This window comes from Rhinolophus sinicus, linkage group LG01 (assembly GCF_036562045.2).
Source record: "Rhinolophus sinicus isolate RSC01 linkage group LG01, ASM3656204v1, whole genome shotgun sequence".
Lineage (NCBI taxonomy): Eukaryota > Metazoa > Chordata > Mammalia > Chiroptera > Rhinolophidae > Rhinolophus > Rhinolophus sinicus.
The window spans coordinates 58,731,845-58,752,994 of NC_133751.1; the positions used below are offsets into that span (position 1 = coordinate 58,731,845).

Here is a 21,150-nt window from a genome sequence, read left to right on the forward strand (position 1 = left end):
AAGGACTTAAGGGAAGAATTGTAAGAGTGTTCTTAAATGTGGCTTGTTTCAGTCAGAAGACGATTTCTGAGGCTTTTTTTGGCGGTCGCGGAAGATGCCTAAACTGGAAGTGAAGTGAAGGTATTTTTCCCACAAGGCTACGCGGCGGGGCCTCGCCTTCCTTTTTCCGCCATCTTGGCGCCTGGGGAGGTGAGTGGAGTTCTTGCTGCTGAAATTCGGGGGTAAATAACTGGAGTGCGTTCAATCACATATGTCACTGAGGCACTGTTGCGGCTCGGAGGCACTGCCAGCCACTGATTTCTATGGATTCCAGCAATAGGGAGGACAGGATGGAGGAGATATTGGACTGATGGTGCTGGTCCCCTGACGTCCGGAGAGCGAGCGCTCCCGTAATCAGAGTTGCTTCTCCTGGGCCGTAACGGAGTGAAACATGCACTTCGTCTGCATTTACCTTTTTGAGGCAGTGGCTCTTTTAGGATGGATTTTTTCCAGTTGCTCCCATTCCAGTCTTGGCTTTTGCTTGCTTACAGTTTCTTTCTTTCGCTTCTCTTTCCCATTCATTGCTAAAGAGTTGTTCTCTGCGTGCTTCTCTGACTCCTTGATCATCCTTCTGATCATGGCATGAATTTTCTTAGGACTTATTTTGGAGTTTCTAGGGGTTGTTTTAGTGTAGAGTCTTGATACTTGTTTTCAAGTTTGCTTAGCTATTAGGCATTATTTGGGGTTGGGCTGTCTTGCCAGACTGTCAGGCTTCATGTATTTATGGCATAGTTACGTTTCCACACTCAGCGTGAAATGCCGATCAAAAAGGAATTTGTATAACAGGTTTAAGAGACGAGAGGCGACCAGGTGGGGAGCATGCGTTACGAGATTTTAAATTGATTTCTTTTTGTTTATTTTAAGGCCTGCTGGGAACAGGACTTCTAAAACGACAAACATGTCTGGAAGGTACTGCTTTTCATTGTTTTGTACTCGAAGTTTTTTGTTCAGCATGAATCTAAATGCGAGTTTAAAACTAGTGGGGAAAAAACTGGATAACTTTTGCGTGAGGGTCATTACAAGTCCTATTATACTGGACGTTTGAACTTAAACGAGATATTAACAACAGCTTATGGTTAATATATACTTTGTGTGTTTTAGGCTGTGGTCCAAAGCCATTTTTGCTGGCTATAAGCGGGGTCTCCGGAACCAGAGAGAGCACACAGCTCTTCTTAAAATTGAAGGTGTTTATGCTCGAGATGAAACTGAATTCTATCTAGGCAAGAGATGTGCGTATGTGTACAAGGCAAAGAAGTAAGTTTATAGTATTATACTTTTTGCATTTTTACTTGATCTGTCTCATTTTCCTATTCAAAGAAGAATAAAAAGATGTTGGTAAAGTAATTGGTACTGTTGTGCCTTCTACTTTGGGATTTTAAGGAACTTTATGGGATGGGAGGTTATAGAAGGATGTTATTTTGTGGATGATGTTGGGTACAGCTGTTAATTGTTTCAAGAAAGGAGCTAACTCCTTGTATTATTTAAAAATTTTATAGAGTACTTTACATGTTCCTTAATTCATTTTGTTGATTCCTTGAAATTATGTTTTATGTGCATACTTAAAGATGTTGTCTCTAGAGCATTGGTTCTTAAACCCATTCCAGACCAATTAAAATCTCTGGGGACTTGCCTTCATCTTTGCCCCCTTTTCCTCCTACAGCCAGAGCCCTTTAAAATTATAAGTCAGGTCATCTCTACATTGCTCAAACTCCAACTGATCCTCATCTCATTTAGTAAAAGCCAAAGTCATTACAGATCTTATGCATTCAAGGCTCCCAATTTCTACTCTTAATCCTGCTAGGATTTAACTCTTGATATCTATTTACTGCCTTTTCACAAGCCAGGGACACAAACCACAGGTTTTAAACACGGGCCGTTCCCTTATCTTCCAGTCTTTGCTCCAGTGTTACCTTCTCAGTGAGGCCTTCCTTGGCTATTTAAAATTTGCAAACACAAATATTCTCAAACTTCTTGTCTCCCATTGATTTTTTTTTTTTTTTTTAATATTGCAGCTATTACCATCTGACAATCTATACATTTTACTTAACATATAACTGAAGGCTATATTTACTTAGTTGTCCTCTGAAAGTTTTGTTTTGTAAATGGCTCTATTTTACAAAATTTTTAAAAGTTACATTTATAAAAGTGGCATATAATAGATACTCAAGTATTTGTTGAATGAATGATGGCCCAGGCTTTTTTTCCTTTTTTTTAAGTTTCTCAGGTCACTAAGTGGTTAACTAGGCTCAAGAGCCACTGTCTAGATGTCACTTTGAATTTGTACCACACTGTAGTGATTGCCTGAGTTCTCATTCCTTTTTTATTCCCTTTTAAAATCAGTAACACAGTGACTCCTGGTGGCAAACCGAACAAAACCAGAGTAATCTGGGGAAAGGTAACTCGTGCTCATGGAAACAGTGGTATGGTTCGTGCCAAATTCCGAAGCAACCTTCCTGCTAAAGCCATAGGACACAGAATCCGTGTAGTAAGTCCAATTATTAGCAATATGACACCCTGTTGAGTCAAACTAAGCTCAAGGCGTTTGGCTTTGACCTCTAAGAACTATTGTGATTATAAAATGTCATTAATAGATTATGCTACAAAATTCGTGGCTACTGTGTAAAATGTATTGTAGAACATCAGATCTTGGCATTAGAAGGAAAGTGAAGGCAAAATGTGCAAGTGGATTGTGCCTAGATTTCAGATTTTGCTAAAGCTGTGGGGGCGGGGGACAGCATTTAAATGAACATTTTTCTGGCAAAGATATTTATTGGACACTGAAGTAATTGCTGGAAAATAAAAATTCAACTTACCTTTTCCTGGCATAATTTTATTTTTAAATTAAAGTTTATTGGGGTGACAGTAGTTAGTAAAGGTATATAGATTTCAGGTGTACAATTTTGTAATACATTATCTATATCTCACATTGTGTGTTTACTACCCAGAGTCAGTTCTCTGTCCATCACCATATATTAGACCCTGTTTACCCTCTTCTAGAGCCCCCCTCCCTTTTTTAAAGATTTTACTGAGGAAGGGGAATAGGACTTTATTGGGGAACAGTGTGTTTTTTCCCCAGGACCCATCAGCTCCAAGTCACGTTGTTGTCCTTTCAATCTTAGTTGTGGAGGGCACAGCTCAGCTCCAAGTCCAGTTGACATTTTCAATCTAGTTGTGGGGGAGGGGGACACAGCCCACCATCCCACGAACCGCAACCGTGTTGTTGAGAGCATGCGCTCTTACCAACAGCCATCCAGCTGTCCAAGAGCTCAGTGGCAGCTCGTTGTCTTCATTCTAGTTGTGGAGGGCGCAGCTCACTGGCCCATGTGGGAATTGAACCTGCAACCCTGTTGCTTGGAGCTCATGCTCTAACCAACTGAGCTATCTGGCTGCCCCTTGGCATAATTCTTACTATTTTTCCCATCTTTTCATCATGACAGTCTCGTTAGAGTAGGTGTTATTAGCCTTATTTTGTAGAAGAAAACTGATGCTCATGTTTTTGGGTCCCAGGATTTGGGCCCAAGTCTTTGAATCCAGATCTCATGATTTTCCTAAAATAGCTCCTGTTTTCTTTAGTTAGGCTCCATTTTTAATAGATGTGGCCATAGTGTTGGGGTCACAGGGTTCTTTTGAACCCTGCTAAGCAGTTGAGTTGTCTCATCAGGAAGTTTTTTACACTGTCATTAGAAGTAGCAAAATTAAATGGACTTTCAGTGCTCCCATATTGGTTCTTAATCAAAGTGTGTTCACCTAGAAACTGAAGGCTATAAAAACTTGGTTCCCTCCCCACCGGGATGTAAGTCGTCATTGGATGCATTTCAGAGATGAATAATGGGATTTATCCGTATTGCGATATTTAGTAACATTGGTAAATTTGTATGTAACATGCATCTAATGGCATTGTGTTCTTTTTCCCCCCAGATGCTGTACCCCTCAAGGATTTAAACTTATTGAAAAGTAAATAAAGTGCATTTGTTCTCTTGTATTTTTGTTAAATGGCTTTAAAATCACTTTGTCCTAAATTCACTTGTTATGTACTTAAATGATGGTGGTTGTCAGGCATTTTCAAAGTATTCAAGGAAGTCAAAGGGTTATATGTAATGATGATTACAGAGATTTAGACAATGGGATAGGATGTGAGTTTGTTAAAGGAGAGGGGGCAGTAGAAAGAAGTACCTTGAAAGGTTTATAGTGACGGAGCACTTAAACCTAGCCTCTGACAAGCTCTTGGACAAATGGAGACACCGCATATTCCAAGTTGAGAAGCCATCAATTTTAGCCAGTACAGATATATTACCATGATATTTTTCCAGATTTGCACATCAAAATGCATCTCTAACTTCCACATACGGTTTGTTTCAACTTTGGTACTGTAGTTTATTAAATGTACTGGTAACTGTCTCAGTAGATTGAAACTCAGTGAAAGAAACTTAAGATTTTATCTTCTAGGTTGGGAAACTTGTGACTTAAAATGGTAGTTGGGAGAAATTTGAATGGAGATTATATTGATGGTATTGGGCAGCTTGTTGGATAGGCAGGGGTGACATAGCCTTGGGATTTGTAATGGGACAAAGCATTCTAGTATATAACACTTGAGTGCGAATAATGTGTAAGTTGAAAATGTTAATGCCACATGGTTCAGAAAAAGTAATTGGGTGGGGGAGGGTTAGAATTGCCTAGACGGTCTAGTTTTACTTGGCTTCGTGTTTTAATGTAGCAATTCAGGATTAAGATTTTAGCGTAATACAAAAGAAATTAAGCAAAGCTGTAGAATATTTTAAATCTTAGTGTTGAAAAAAGTTTGAACCAAGGTATCAATTTGCAGTATGTTGTAGATTGTTGCAGTTGCAGCTAGTCCTTTCAGTAAAATCTTGATGTTCCATTGAAACAGGAAACGGAGCTTGCCAAACTGAGTCCCAGCTTTAAGAGTTTTTTATTATATTTGGGTTGTCAAGCAGGTAGCATGCTAAAAGTATTGGTGGAATGTGTGAGAAAAACTTTTGAAGAGGATGTAGGAAAGGATTGGGGACTAAGCACATGGCATTTCTAAGAAAGGTTTGCTCATTAGTCCAGTGGTGGTCCTCAAGCCAAGTTGCTGTAGGAAGAGTCTCAGGTTTCACAGCAGTGGGCTTGTATTTGTATGGCTGCTGCAGCAGCCCTTGGGAAGTGTGGCTTCAAGGCAAATACGGTGAGGAGAAGCAGATTCAGGCCATTGGTCAGTTACGCTCTTCACCAGATCTAAGCAGTGCATTTCATGGCCACCACAAAGTTAGAATGAGTTTATTAGAACCATAAGGAAATGGAATAATCAGGTCAAGAGCAGGAAGTGCCAATTTCAGTTACTCCAGTAAGATAAGTTCCCCCTCAAACAGTATAAACTGAAAGTACCTATGTTGTGTCATGTGACTGATACATCAGTACTTTTGGGGTGATCAGGGATAAAGTGCTTGGGGAGGCATTTCAGAAAAAGGAAATGGTACAGGTTTTAGGTGAAAGAAAGCATTTAAGGAATTCAACTGATGTAATGTGACAAACCTATTAGGAATAATTGGAAAGTATAGAAAACTAAGATGCTAAATTATACTGCTCTGAGGACTGAACTAGTCTCTTGTGTCATTGAAGAACTATATAGGGTTGACCAGATTCATATTTTACAAAACCCAGTGGTAACCCCACATAAACTGAAGGAAGGGAAAACCAGGTAGGGTTTGCAGTCTTAAATGCAATTTTTGAGCATTGAAATGGCAGGCTCCATAAACATTAACAATTTTAAAACCAAGTGGAGAGGAGTCTTGAAAGGTAACTTTACCAGCTTTGGTTTCTGGGTAGGTAATAGTGCATTTGCAAAGTTGGGGAACCAGGAGAGATGTATGTGTGTATTTGCAGAGTTGGGGAACCAGGAGATGTATGTGTGTGTGTGTGTTTCAGCGAATGGGTGTTGAGTTTGAAGAACTCAGCTTGATCATGTCCAGGAAGGCAGATGGATATTGAGGTCTGGATTAGTCATACAGACAGGAAATCGCAATGCCTGTCATCTTTGTAGGAGTCAAGTGAATGTGTCCTATTGTGAGGGGGATAGATGATGGTAGGAGAGCAATGGGGGTGGGTAAACAAAACAAATGGGCATTTTGAGCAAAGCAGGGAAGAGAAAGCTGAGAATTCTTAGGGTAAAGAGTAAATGCAGTGACAAGCCTTGCTTGCAAATCAGTCTTTTCCATTGATGTAATGCAGTATTTGTAAATGAGAAGGTGCATAACGCTTTTCTCCCATGAAGAGGTTTGCTCAGTACTTAAGCCAAAGTTAACCATTGGATGAATCCCATATTTCACAGAAATGAGCTTGAATGGCTAGTAACTTGTATGCTAGACCACCAAAACAGCCTCTCCCTAGCATGATACTACTGTTAGACAACTAGAAATTTGAAGAGGACTGGTGTTTTTGTTCACAACCTTGAATTTCTTTGTGTTCCTGTGGATAGAGCACATGTTCTGAAAGGGGTGAATTTGGTTTGGAATCTCAATTTCTACCAGTTGTGGGACGATAGACACTCTGATGAATCTTGTAAAGTGCCCTGCCTATGTATTTGAGTACCTGATCTTTGCCAATGAAATACAGATTCTTGGGGATTTTCTCTGCTTTCCTACCCCCATCCTTCCTAGTAATTTACAGTATCCATGTTGAATGACTTCCAGTTTAAGTGCTTCCAGTTCCTAGTTTTAATTCTTTGTTTCGTGGGCCACAGGGCGATTTGTCCTGATTTCAAATTTTTTGTTCATCAGATTTGAAGGTAGTTTCCTTAATGGAAAAGAGCCACCCAGTCTGAGTTAATGCAGTTGCAATTCTTGATTAAGTAAATTCAGGGATAGGGTTGAACAGTAAAGGACACAGTTGAATTTATAGGAAATGACACGAAATGGGCCTAAAATTGGTGACTCCTAAGAATTAAAAAAATTATATTCCATTCACTACATACACACAGGCTGAACCATAAAATATTCTGCAACTGTTTGTCTAAACTACGTGGCACTTAGTGGGTGCATAAGCTTTTCGGTTACTAGGTGAATTAAATACTGAAAAACCGCCTCAGTAAAGACACCCACATAACCACCGTCCTATTACCATCAACACCTACAGTCTCAACCCAACTCACGTGGGCCGCTAAACGGCTTTTATTGGCTGGCGTCGTGCAATGAGACGGGATGCACGTCTGTTCCGCGGTGAATTTCTTGCGGGTGACGCTAGCCAATCAAAAGGCATGTTTTCACCGGCTGGCTCCTCCACCTGCCCGGAGTAGCGAGGGGCGGGGCTGGCGCCGGGCGCGGAGGCGTCACGTACTCCATGGTAACGACGCTCAGCCCAAAGATGGCGCCCGAGTGGGGTGGTGGAACGGGTTCCTCCGGGCCAGGCCCGGGCACAAGCCGGTGGCGCTGGAGCGGTTCTTTATGGGTCCGAGGCGTTTTCCTCCTGTTGGGCGGGCTCCGCGCAAGCGCTACATCTATTCCTGTCTCCTTGGGCAGTTCCCCTCCCTGCCGGCATCACGTACCCTCTGACACTGAGGTAGGGCGACGGAGGGGCGGGAGCGGGCCCTGTGAGGGTAATGTGGGAGGCAATGGCATAGAGAGTAGTGTAGTGATTGGAACAAGGTGTACGGGAGGAGAAAGCGAAACTGAGCCAGAGACAACTCAGAGGGCTGGGACCTGCTATCAACTCCCTTTCTGCACCAGCCAAGTGACTGAGTTAGGCACTCAGAACATCAGCACTTTTCTGTGCGAAGGTTGTGCGTAGCAGTTAGTCCTAGAGTAACGGTTTTCAAATTTGAGCATCTATCAGAATCACCGGACGAACTTGTTAAAACACAGATTGCCCACTTTCCCACTTTCTGACTCCTTAGTTCTGGGATGGGTCCCAGAATTTGCAGTTCAAGTTTCTAGATGGTGGGCGATGCTGCTTGTTCAAGGACCACACTTTGGTAACCACTAATCTAAAAGTTTGGGAAGGAATTAATAGGAGAACGAAAGGCGTTGGAGGGATATTGGGGGTTCTGTGGAGACAAAATTCAGGTTTATTTTCAAGTTAACTCATCACGTGGCTTGCTCTACCCTTTTCTGCCGTGGAAGTGCCAACCGCCTTCCCACTCCATTTTTCTCCCTAAGTTATTTCAGTCTGTTTGCCTCAAGGCAACCTGCTGAAACCACCCCAACAAAATGTTCTTTCCATTTCACAGTACGTTTTAGTATCTGTACTCTCTTCTGGCACTTAACCAAGTACCGCTATGTGATGCTGGCTTATTTTCCAGGCCTTTGTGGTTAAATTGTAAGGTTCCTTAGATGAAGTTTGCCTTATATTTTGGTTCCTCCACAGTACTTAGCTCAGAGGAGGGCCCACACCAATCACTATTCTTTGAGGAAAGGAGACAGAGTACCTGGGGCAGTGCTTCATGTTGTGATTGGTTTTACAATTTGTCTTATTATTTTATCAAGAAATATTAACGTAGAAATTTTCAGTTTAACCCAGAAATCTAAGATCACTCATTCTGGTGGTAATTTCCAAAAATTTCTGTGCATAGTGTTCATAATCATGTGTGCCGAAATATTGTTTGGGGTTTGTAGCAGTATTACAGTCTTTATCATGACACTGCATTTTGGCTGAATTATTTTTTTAGTCTTTTAGCAACTTTTAAATTTACAATACATTATTGTTGTCTGTAATCACTATGTTGTACATTAGAGCTCCTGGACTTACTTCTGTACTGGTTGCAAGTTGGTACCCTTAAACATCATACCCCACCCCTCTGATGAATTCTTTTTAAAAACAGTCCCACAAAGCCATATGCTTCTCTCTTCCAATTTAGATTAAAATAAGAGAAAGTAGTTCAAAGATCTGCAAAATATCTGTGCTAGAAGGGACTTTAATAGCTATTTTGTTCTAGTTTTCAGATATTAAAAGCAAGCTATTAAGTTCTTGAGCGTTCTCATCCCTGATATATTTTTATAGGTCTTGACAGAATATGTAATAGGAAGTCCTCTTAACCTGAATACAAAATGTAGGCAAGAACTATTCATTATACTCATGCTAGTGACTGCACCTCTGTTAAGTGCTACAGGAAATTACAGTGACTTTTCTTGGTGGTGGTGGGGAACTACAAAGCATCTTGACTCATTTAACTTGTTCTTAATTAAAACCTCTAAGTTTTGTTACTTTTATAGAAATTAAAACAAAACCCCAAACAGAATAGTATAATGAACTCCCATGGACCCATCACCCAGCTTCAACATGTACTAATATTCTGTCATTCTTGTTTCATATACTTCCACCCATTTCCCATCCTCCCACTTGTTATTGTTACTTTTGAAAGTTTTTCGGGGTAAGATTTACATATATTGAAATGCAACAGATGCAATCATGTACATCCATGTAAAACCCACAACCCTATTACAATGAACAATTCCATGTCTCCAGAAATTTCCCTCCTGTCCTGTACCAGTCAGGCTCACGTCCACCCCAGGCAACTATTGTTCTGAATTTTTTATTTTTAACATTAGGTTTAGATTTTACAATATGTTAGTTTTGCCTGTTCTAGAACTTAGTTTACGTTAATGGAATGATACAGTTTATACTATTGTAGATTACATTAAATTTTCCAATAGTAAATCAACTTTGCATTTCTGGGATGGACCCTACTTGGTCATGATGTATTATCCTTTTTATATACCTCTGAATTTAATTTGCTGATAGATTTGTTAAGGATTTGTGTATCTGTTTATGAACGATGCTGATTTGTAATGTTCTTTTTCAGTCAAGTTTTTGTTAGCCTTTAATATCAATTATACTAGACTCACATAGTGAGTTGAGAAGTGTTCCATCGTCTTATATTTTCTAAAAGAGTCTCTATAAAATTGAAATCATGTCTTTAAATGTTTGGTATAATTCATGACTGAAACCATCTGGGCCTGGAGTTTTTCTTGTAGAGAGTTTTTATAATAAATATTTTTATTGAGCTATATTTTATATACTGTACCATAGAATTTACCCGCTTCGGTGTCCAGTTCAATGATTTTTAATAAATTTTCAGAGTTATGCAACCATTTTTAGAAGGGATCCAGAAAGATTCCTTGTGCCCATTTATAGTCAATCCCAGTTTTTACTTCTGGTTCCAAGTAACCACTGTGTAGGGAGGTTTAGATAAATCCAATTTCTCTGATACAAGTCTATTTATATTTTCTGTTTGCTCTTGTGTCAGTCTTGGTAACTTGTATTTTTCAAGGATTTTATATTATTTGAATTGTTAAATGTATTGCTATAAAGTTGTTCATAATAATTTTATCTTTTTGGTGTCTGTAGACTTTCTAGTGATATCTACTCATTCATTTCTAATGTGGTAATTGGTGTTTATTCTGTTTTATTCTAGTCCAGTCTTGCTAGGGGTTTGTTAATTTTATTAATCATTTTAAATAACCAACTGTTGGCTTTGTTTATGTTCTTTAATGATTGTTTTGTATTTCATTGTTTTCTGTTATTTATTATTTCCTCCTTCTACCTATTGTGGATTTGCTTTGTTCATACTGTTAGATGGAAACTTAAATCATTGTTTTGGAGCCTTTTTTCCTTTCTAATATAAACATTCAAATTTAAAGTTCACTCTAAGCACCTACAACTTGAGCTGCACTTCACAGATCATTGTATTTTAATTATTGTTTAGTTCAAAGTGTTTTTAATTTCCCTGGTAATTTCTTCTTTGATCCATGGGTCATTAAAAATGTTTAAAATATACTTTCTAAATATTTGGTCCTTTTCTAGATACCTTATTGTTCATGATTTCTAACTTGGAGAGTATCTTTGGTAAGATTTCAGCCCTTTGAAATCTGAGATTGTTTTATTTATACCTCAGCATATGCTCTATCCTGTTTAACTTTTCATGTGTACTTGTAAAAAATATATATTCTATAGTTGTGGAGTGTAGGTTTCTTATATGTCAGTGAGGGGAGGTGATGATGGTGTACTGCAGATTTCTGTATTCCTGCAAATTTTTGTCTAATTGTTAGGGTCTTAAAAGTCTCTAAGACTGTACATTTGTCTTTTTTCTGTTGGTTCTGTCAGTTTTTGCTTTATGGATTTTGAATTTGTCGTTAGGTGAATTCATATTTATAATTATGTCTTTCTGATTTATTAACCGTTTACTTGTATCACTTTTCATTATAAAATGTCACTTCCCCCCCATTTTTCCGCTCCCTCCCCCCACTCCAGTTCAAGCCATTGTTTCTCAGTCCAGTCCAGTGTGTAGGACACGCTGGTATTATGAGCCTTGCGTTCCCCCAGGCTCCCCACTCACAGCAGCTCTCGCAAGCTACCTGTGGCTGCTCACGGCAGCCCAGCTCCAGGGAGAGCCATTGTTCACTATCTTAGCTGCAAAGGGCGCAGCTCACTGCCCATGTGGGAATCGAACCAGCGACCTGGGCATTAGGAGCACAGCACTCCAACCACCTGAGCCACTGAGCCGGCCTCAAAAAATGTCCTTCTTTATTCTGGTAATACTCCCTGCCTTGAAGTCTAGTTTGTCTGATATTAATATAGCCATTTTAACTTGCTTATAATTAGATCTTATATGATATATTTTTCTCCATCCCTTTATATTTAACCTTTCGTGGTGTGTGTGTGTCCATGCACATCTATGTGTACACTCATGCATGTGCACATGGATATATTTGCTTTAGGGATTATAATATGTATCTTTTGCTTATTATAAATATTTAATGTTACTATTGCCTTATACTGACTCCAATATGGTGTTGAATAAGAGTGGTGACAGTAGACATCCTTGCATTGTTCCTGATCTTAGAAGGAAAGCGTTTAGTTTTCCACTATTAAGAATATTAGTTGTAGATGTTTTGTTGATATGCTTTATCAGGTTAAGGAAATTATCTGCCATTCTTAGTTTGCCAATAGTTTTTATCATGAATGTATGATGAATTTTATTAAATGTTTTTTCTGCATCAATTGATTTAATCCAGTATCTTTTCTTCTTTACTGAGTTCATATTGTGAATTAACACTGATTGATTTTTTTGAATGATGAACTAGCCTTGCATTCCTGAGATAAAAGCCCACTTGGTCATGATGCATTGCCCTTTTTACATTTTGTTGGACTGATTTGCTCATTTTTTTAATTTGGGGATATTGGGCAATAGTGTGTTTTTCCAGGATGTCAAGTCGGTGTTTTATCAATCTAGTTGGGGGGGGTGGGGAACAGCGCAGCTCAGTTCCAAGTCAAGTCATTGTTTTCAATCTAGTTGCAGAGGGCACAGCTCAGCTCCAAGTCAAGTTGTTATTTTCAATCTAGTTGCAGAGGGCACAGCTCAGCTCCAAGTCAAGTTGTTATTTTCAATCTAGTTGCAGAGGGCACAGCTCAGCTACAACTCAAGTCGTTGTTTTCAATCTAGTTGTGGAGCGCGCAGCTCACTGGGCCCATGTGGGGACTCGAACCAGCGACCTTAGTGTTACGAGCACCACACTCCAACCATGGAACCAACTGGTTGCCCATTGGTGGCTCAGCTCCAAGCACAACCCATTTTCAATCTAATTGTGGAGGGTGCAGTTCACTGGTCCATGTGGGAATCAACCCAGCAACCTTGTTAAGAGCCCGCACTCTAACCAACTGAGCCATCCGGCCACCCTGCTAATTTTTTTTGAGGTTTCAATATTTTATTCAAGTTTTATGTTAAGCACTTGAAAGGGAGAGACTAATTCCACACAAAATGGAAGACTCTAAAATGTACCCATTAAACTGCTAAAAAATAAACAGAGTGGTGAGAACAAAACAGAAATCTAATTTATGTTCCAAATGTTGTCACCATGTGATTACAGTCACAGAGACTGTTCCCAGCTTGTAGCCGGAGCTTTTAGAAGCTATTTCATTCTCTGATGCAAGGGCAGAAAACCACAGCATGAGAGGGAATTAAGTCCTAAACTATTGGTTTCATCACATCCACCTTCTCCACCCCAAAATGGCACAAAAGAAACAACTACCACACTCTGCAGACTTTTAGTGTGAAAGACTTTTAGTATAAAAGAGGTGATGGACGGGTGGAAACAGGTCATGAAGATCTGTCTAAAAAAGTCCCTTCAGATGAGTTTCTACACACATCAAACAGTGAGCCTCTCTCAATTAGGGTAGGAAACCATGGTTCAATCAATTCTCACAAAGTCACAATTTCATTCATTTACACAATACAAATTTACAGTGTTTACAAATCATCATCTTCCACTTACAGCCATTTCTGGATAAAAAAGAAACCTAACATCTCTACAGGGGGCCACCAAGTTCCCCCCAAGTCTACATGTGAAAGGACCTTTTTTGGAACTGGGTTTCTTCTGTACCCCTGAAAGAGTAACTCTTTAAACCTGAATCATCTTTTTTAAAAAAGATTTTATTGGAGAAGGGGAACAGGACTTTATTGGGGAACAGTGTGTACTTCCAGGATTTCTTTCCAAGTCAAGTTGTTGTCCTTTCAATCTTAGTTGTGGAGGGCGCAGCTCAGCTCCAGGTCCAGTTGCCGTTGCTAGTTGCAGGGGGCACAGCCCACCATCCTTGCGGGAGTCGAACCGGCAACCTTGTGGATGCGCTCCAACCAACTGAGCCATCTGGGAGCTCAGCGGCAGCTCAGCTCAAGGTGCCGTGTTCAATTTTAGTTGCAGGGGGCGCTGCCCACCATCCCTTGCAGGAGTCGAGGAATCGAACTGGCAACCTTGTGGTTGAGAGCCCACTGGCCCATGTGGGAATCGAACCGGCAGCCTTTGGAGTTAGGAGCATGGAGCTCTAACCGCCTGAGCCACCGGGCCGGCCTAAACCTGAATCATCTTTAACGTGGATGTCTAACATGATATTTAGCAACACTTGCATCCCAGACATACAACATTAAAAGGTACACTGAATTCTGAAAGTAGCTATGCTGCAAAATAGTTTAAAATTAAAGAATCGTACAGTATTTGTTTATGCTTGAAGTTCCAGTCCTAGACCAAGCTTGTGGCTGCCAGCGGTGACATTCTTGCCATCCAGCTGAGCTGACAGCATCAGTCTGATACCTGGCTTTGGGCCTGAGTGTATCCTAAACATACCAGGCTGGAGTTGTTCACTTTAGCCGGGAAGCAGGCGTCAGGGTCCATCTGATACTTGGCTGCTATTTCGAAGTGAGTGTTACTGTTTCCTGCTGTTCAGGCGAGATTAGCAGTGGTCTTTAACTTCTCATTCACCTGATAAATGGAGCCACCAAACTCTGTCCTGTCATTTACATTAGTGTGAAGCTGGAATTCATCAGTCTTGTAGCCAATTGAAAAGTTGCTCTGGATCACTTGAGACTTTGCAGTCTCAAAATTCATCTGGTAGCCGGCCAGCCAGAGCACCCTAGATTGAAGGCCCTGGAATGTTGAAATCCACATCTCACTTCAGGTTTATGTGCTCCCGCGTGTACCTTTTCTTGATTTTAGCATCCCCCCGCCCCAGTGTTTGGTGTGAAGGATGCATCGAAAGTCAGCTTCGGTCATGCAAGCTGATCTTCCCCAGTAATCTCCATGCCTCGTGTGTTGTCAGTGTTCTGTTTCTCTGTAAACGGCAGACCACACTCAGTCCATCTGAACTTGGTTTCCAGACGGCCTGCGCTTTGGTGGTCTCACTGTTGGCTGAACCTGAGCTTGGAAATTGCAGTCCATGCTCAGATTTTCTTTTCAAATCGAGTTTTATTAAGCCAAATCCAGTAGCCCTTGGTGAAGACGTCCCTGGCAGATTTGCCAAATCCAGCATACGTAGGAAGCACAATCATCTGCTCAGAGGCAGTGGCTGCGGGCTCAGCGGCAGCTGGATTTGCTAATATTTTTTTGTGTGATTTTGCATATATATTCATGAGGGATATTGGTCTCTTTTTGTTTTTCTTTAATAACATTGTTGGGTTTGGCATTATGGCCTCATAGAATGAGTCGGAAAATACTTCTTCCTCTTCTAACTTCAGGAAGTGTTTGCAGTATTGTTTCTTCCTTAAATTTTTAGTAGAATTCAGGAATGAAGCCATCTCAGTCTGGAATTTTCATTATTGGAGAGTTGTAAACTATGAACTAATTTTCTTTGACAAATATTGGATTATTCAGGTTATCTGTTTCTTCTTGATTGTGTTTTGGAAGTTATATCTTTCAAATAATTTCATTTCATTGAAGTCGAATTTATGGACATATAGTTTTTCTTAATATTTCCTTTTGATCTTTTGAATGTTTTCTGGTACCAGTTCTAATGTGTGGATTTCTTTCCACATACCTCCAAGTAACTATCTGACACCAGCTGGGTGTCCTACAGTTTAAGTCAATTCTGGCACTATCTACCCAGCGGTAGCATCAGATTCCACAGGTTAAGGGCTCAGTCCTACAGCCCTCCCCCACCCTCCTCATTTCAGATACCAATCTCAAGTCCAGGTTGTCACCTGGGCTTTTGACCTAATGGCTATAGATTGGAGGTTTCCATGACTACCCCCCCCCCCCAGGTTCAATTAATTTGCAGAGCAGCTCACAGAACTCAAAAAATTTTTACTTACTAAATTGCCGGTATATTATCAAAGGGTATAACTCACGAATAGGCAGCTGAAAGAGATACATAAGGCAAGGTATGGAGAAAAGCATGGAGCTTCTATGTTCTGTAAGCACAGCACTCTTTCCAAATCCCTACATGTCCACCAACCTGGAAGCTCTCCAAACCCCATCCTTTTGGGTTTTATGGAGGCTTCCTTACATACATGATTGATTAAATCATTGGCCATTGGCGATTGAGCTCAATCTGCAGCCTCTCTTCTCTCCTCAGAGGTGGGACAGGGGACACCACTGAAAGTTCCAACCCTCTCATCATATGGTTGGCTCCACTGGCAACCGGTCCCCATGTTCAGGTGCTTTCCTAAAGTCACCTCGTTAACGTAACAAAGACACCTTATCTATCTCATCACTTAGAAAATTCCAAAGGTTTTAGGAGCTCTGTGCCAGAAGTAGGACAAAGACCAAATACATATATCTTATTATAAATCACAGTATCATAGTCTGTAAAGCCTAGAGTGATATCTCCTGTTTTATTGATATTGATATGGGTAATTGTTGTCCTATCTGTCATTCTGCTTAGAGGTTTATGAATTGCATTGATCAAAGAATCAGTTTGGTTTCCTTGATTAATTTCATAAGGTCTTGTTTTCATTGATATTTCTCTATTATTTTTCTATTTTCCATTTTCTATTAATTTTTTCTATTTTCTATTAATTTATGGACTTATCCTTATTATTTCCTTCTGCTTTGAGTTTAATTTCCTCTTCTTCTAGTTTCTTAAAATGGAAGCCTAGATCTTTAATTTGAGATTTTTTTCTAGTATACATATTTAAAACTTTAAGTTTCCCTCTAAATATTGTTTTAATTACATCCCACAAATATTTTGTTTTAATTTTATTGTCATTCAATTAAAAATATTTTCTAATCTCCCTTGTGGCTTCCTCTTTAACCTAAGGATTAATTATAAGTTTGTATTTGATTCTCAAATACTTGGGGATTTCCTAGTTATCTTTCTGTAATTTCATTGCATTTTAATTTTGTTATGGATAGAGAACATCCTTTGTATGATTTTAGTCTTTTAAATATTTCTTACGGTTTATTTTATAGCCAAAGATGTGGTCTATTTAGGTGAATGTTTCACGTGTACTTGAGAAGAATGTACATTCTGCTGTTATTGGTGCAAGTATTCTATAAAATGTCAGTTAGGGACAGCACAGAAATGGCAGTGTGGGGAGTACTTTTTGAAATCTCCCCTGGAAGTTACAATAAATTAAACAGCTACAATTAACACCTGTCCTCCTCAAACTCTTCCAACAAATTGAAAAAGAAGTGATACTTCCTAACTCATTTTATGAGGTCAACATTACCCAGACACCAAAACCTAGTAAGGATAACACAAAAAAAGAAAATTACAGACCAATATCTAATGAATACAGATGCAAAAATCCTAAACAAAATTCTAGCAAATCGAATACAACAATGCGTTAAAAAGGTTATACATCACGATCAAGTGGGGTTCAACCCCATATGGTTCAACATATGCATATCAATCAGTGTGATACACCACATAAAATAAAAGATAAAAACCATATGATCATATCAATCGATGCAGAAAAAGCATTTGTCAAGATACAACATCCATTTATGATTAAAACAATAAAATGGGTATAGAAGGAAAATAACCTTAACATAGTAAAGGCCATATGTGACAAACCCTCAGCTCATATTATAATTGACGGTGGAAAAACTGAAGCCATTTGCTCTACATTCAGGAACAAGACAGGTTTGTCTGGTATCACTACTATAACTCAACATAGTATTAGAAGTCCTAGCCAGAGCAATCAGGCAAGTGAAAGAGAGAAAAGGCATCTGAATTGGGAATGAAGAAGTTAAATTATCCCTTTTTGCATGATTCTTTATATAGAAAACCCTAAAGACTCTACCAAAAAGCTATTAGAAACAATAAATGAATACAGTAAAGTTGCTGGCTACAAAATCAATGTACAGAAATCCATTGCATTCCTACATACTAACAGTGAAATTTCAGAAAAACGAATAAAAACAATTCCTTTTGCAATTGCAAAAGAATAAAATATCTAGGAATAAGTAAAGGATGTGAAGGGCCTATACACTGAAAACTATAAGACATTTTTAAAAGAAATTTAAGAAGATGGAAAGACGTTCCGTGTTCATGGATTGGAAGAATCAACATAGTTAAAATGGCCATATTACCCAAAGGAATATACAGATTTAATGCAATCCCCATCAAAATTCCAATGGCGTTTTTTAAAGAAATAGGACCAAAAAAAAGTCGTCAGGTTTGTATGGAATCACAAAAGACCCCAAATACCCAAAGCAATCCTAAAAAAAAAGAATAATGCTGGAGGTATCAGACTTCCTGACTGCAATTTATACTATAGAGTGACAGTAATGAAAACAGCATGGTATTGGCAGAACAATGAAATAGAATTCAAAACCCAGAAATAAGCCCACATAAATATGAACAGATAATTTTCGACAAAAGAGCTAAAACATACAATGGAGAAAAGAAATCCTCTTCAATAAATGGTGGTGGGAAAATTGGAAAGCTACATGCAAAAAGAATGAAACTAGTCTGTCACCATGTACCAAAATTAACTCAAAGTGGATCAAAGACCTAAACATAAGACCTGAAACAATAAACTGCATAGAAGAAAGCATAGGTACTGAAATTAGGGACCTTGGGTTCAAAGAGGATTTTATGAATCTGACCTCAAAGGCAAGGGAAGTAAAAGATAAAATAAATGAATCGTACTGGAGCAAACTGAAAAGCTTCTGCACAACAAAAGAAAGCATTGACAAAACAAAGAGGCAACCAATCGAATGGAAGAAGATATTTGCAAACAACTCCTCCAATAAGGGGCTAATATGCAAAATATATAAGGAACTCAGAACTCAACAAAAAGACGAACAATCCAATTTAAAAATGGGCAGAGGACATGAACAGAAACTTCTCCCAATAAGACATACAAACTGCCAACAGATAATATGAAAAATGTTCAACTTCACTATTAGGGAAATGGAAATCAAAACCACACCTATTAGAATGGCTATCATCAACAAGACAAATAATAGCAAGTGTTGGAGAGGCTGTGGAGAAAAAGGAACCCTCATACGCTGTTGGTGGGAATGCAGATTGGTGCCTCTGCTATGGAAAACACTATGGCGGTTCCTCAGAAAATTAAGAATAAAATTACCAGCAATCCCTATCCCCCAAAAAATCTGAAAACATTTATCCGTAAAGAAAAAAATATATATATGTACTCCGATGTTCACTGCAGTATTATTCACAGTGGCCAAGACATGGAAACAACCAAAGTGTCTTTCGATAGGTGACTGGGTAAAGAAGTTGTGATATATATACACAATGGAATACTACTCAGCCATAAGAGAAGATGAAATACTGCCATTTGCAACAACATGGATGGATCTGATAGTATTATGCTAAGTGAAATAAGTCAGACAGAAAAAGTCGAGAACCATATGACTTCAATCATATGTGGGATATAAAACTGAAGGCAATAAAGGAACAAGACAAAGAAATAAAAACTCATATACACGGACAACAGTTTAGCTGACTCTGGGTGGTGAACACATAATGGAGTATATAGATGATGTATTATAGAATTGTACACTTGAAACTATGTAGTTTTATTGACCCTTGTCACCCCAATAAATTTTAATTAAAAAAACCCTGTCGGGTCAAATTTAATTGCAGTTCTGCTCATGTCTTGAATATCCTTATGGATTTTCTGTTTGCTTGTATCAATTATGAAATAGGAGTGTTAAAGCCTCCGGCTATAACTGTGGATTTGTCTATTTCTGCTTTCAGTTTTGGCTTCATGTATTTTAAAACTCTGCTGTTAGGTGTTTACACATTTTAGATTGTTATGTTTTCTTGGTGAATTGTTGAATTTTCTTGGTGATCAGTTTAGCATTATATACTGTCCCTTTCTTTATCCTTGGTAATATTCCTTGTTTTGAAATATGCTTTGTCTAAAACTAATAATAGCCACTCTGACTTTCTTTTAATTAATGTTTGCTTGATATATCTTTTTCCATCCTTATGCTTGCAACCTCTCTCTGTCTTTATAGCTAAAATGGGTTTCTTGTAGATAGCAAATAGTTGGATCTTGCTCTGTTGTCTAGTCTGGCAATCTGTTTTTTTTAATGGAAAATTTCAGTCCATTTACACTTAATGTTTACATTTAATGTGATTGTTGACATGATTGGACTTGGGTTTGCAATTTAACTATTTGTTTTACATCAGGTTAGGGAACTGTTTACCCCATATCAAGTTCCCAGATCAGTGAAAGGTCAAACTTGCAGGCAGGCGTTTTTAAAGATAGCAGTCTTAGGACCACTGTGTTAACTCTTTTCTGCACAATAGTCTTTTATAATTACTTACATATTTACCATTTCCAGTCTTCCTCATTCCTTCTTACAGATCTGATATAGACTGAATGTTTGTGTCCCCCCCAATTTTCCTAAGTTGAAATCCTAACTCCCGATGTGATGGTTGGTAGGTCGGGGACTTTGATAGGTTATTAGGGATTAATAAGCGTCCCTGGAGAGCTCCTTTGCCCCTTCTGCCAGAGGACCCAGCGAGAATATGACCGTGTGAAACAAGTGGGCTCTCACTAGACACTGAATCCACTGGTGACTTCATCTTAGACTTCCCAACCTCCACAACTGTGAGAAATAAATGTCTGTTATTTATAAGCCGTCCAATTTATTCTGCACTCGCTGTCTGACCTTTCTGAGACAAGATCCAAATTACCTCTAGTGTCATTTCTATGACCATGAAGAACTTACTTTAGCATTTCTTGTAGTGCAGGCCTACTGGTGATGAATTCTATCAAGTTTTGTTTATCTCAAATATTTTTATTTCCTCTTCATTTTTGAAGGGTCACTTTATTGAATATAGACTCAGTGTTGAACATCTTTCTTTTAGCGCTTTAACTATTTGTTCCATTGTCTTCTGGTCTCTTTTTTTATTTTTTAATTAAAGACTATTTTTTAAGAGTAGTTTTAGGTTCACCACAAAAATGAAAACGTATAGAGATTTCCCAAATACACTGTTCCTCCTCACATGCATAGACTCCCCCTTTCTCAACACACCAACAAGAGTGGTACTTGTGTTACAATTTCAGATCAACCTACATTGATTTACTTATCATAATTATCCAAAATCCGTAGTTTACATTAGGGTTCACTCTTGGTGTTGGATATCTATGGGTTTGGACAAATGTATAATGACACGTAGCCATCATTATAGTATCATCCAGGGTATTTTCACTGCCCTAAAAATCTTCTGTACTCTGCCTGTTCCTCTCTTTCCCCATCTTCCAACACTTGGTAAACACTGATCTGTGTTTTCTTTTTACCGTGTCCATAGTTTTACTTTTTAAAAATGTCATGTAGTTGGAATCTACAGTACTCATATGTAGCCCCTTCAGAGTGGTTTCTTTCAATTAATAATGTACATTTAAGTTTTCATGTCTTTTCATGG

At 38.8% G+C, this 21,150-nt stretch overlaps 2 protein-coding genes and 1 pseudogene across 4 annotated transcripts in view; 2 read left to right on the plus strand and 1 right to left on the minus strand.

The window, feature by feature from the left end:
* Positions 1 to 82: 82 nt before the first annotated feature.
* Positions 83 to 4,021, plus strand: RPL35A (ribosomal protein L35a). Its single transcript, XM_019723687.2, has 5 exons — positions 83 to 189; positions 904 to 948; positions 1,141 to 1,293; positions 2,380 to 2,524; positions 3,958 to 4,021. Exons 2-5 carry the CDS (start codon positions 938 to 940, stop codon positions 3,979 to 3,981), a joined length of 333 nt encoding a protein of 110 aa, XP_019579246.1. The 5' UTR covers positions 83 to 189; positions 904 to 937; the 3' UTR covers positions 3,982 to 4,021.
* A 3,242-nt stretch (positions 4,022 to 7,263) lies between these two features.
* LMLN (leishmanolysin like peptidase) overlaps positions 7,264 to 21,150 on the plus strand; it is a 71,665-nt gene continuing 57,778 nt past the window's right edge. Inside the window, exon 1 of one of the 3 annotated variants that reach the window (XM_074330513.1) lies at positions 7,264 to 7,593. In XM_074330513.1, the coding sequence (XP_074186614.1) occupies positions 7,375 to 7,593 (219 nt within the window). In that variant the 5' untranslated portion in view covers positions 7,264 to 7,374. The remainder of the gene's footprint in view (positions 7,594 to 21,150) is intronic. The other 2 variants (XM_019723665.2, XM_074330516.1) reach the window with 2 other exon arrangements.
* LOC109443370 (non-selective voltage-gated ion channel VDAC1) lies at positions 13,686 to 14,848 on the minus strand (annotated as a pseudogene).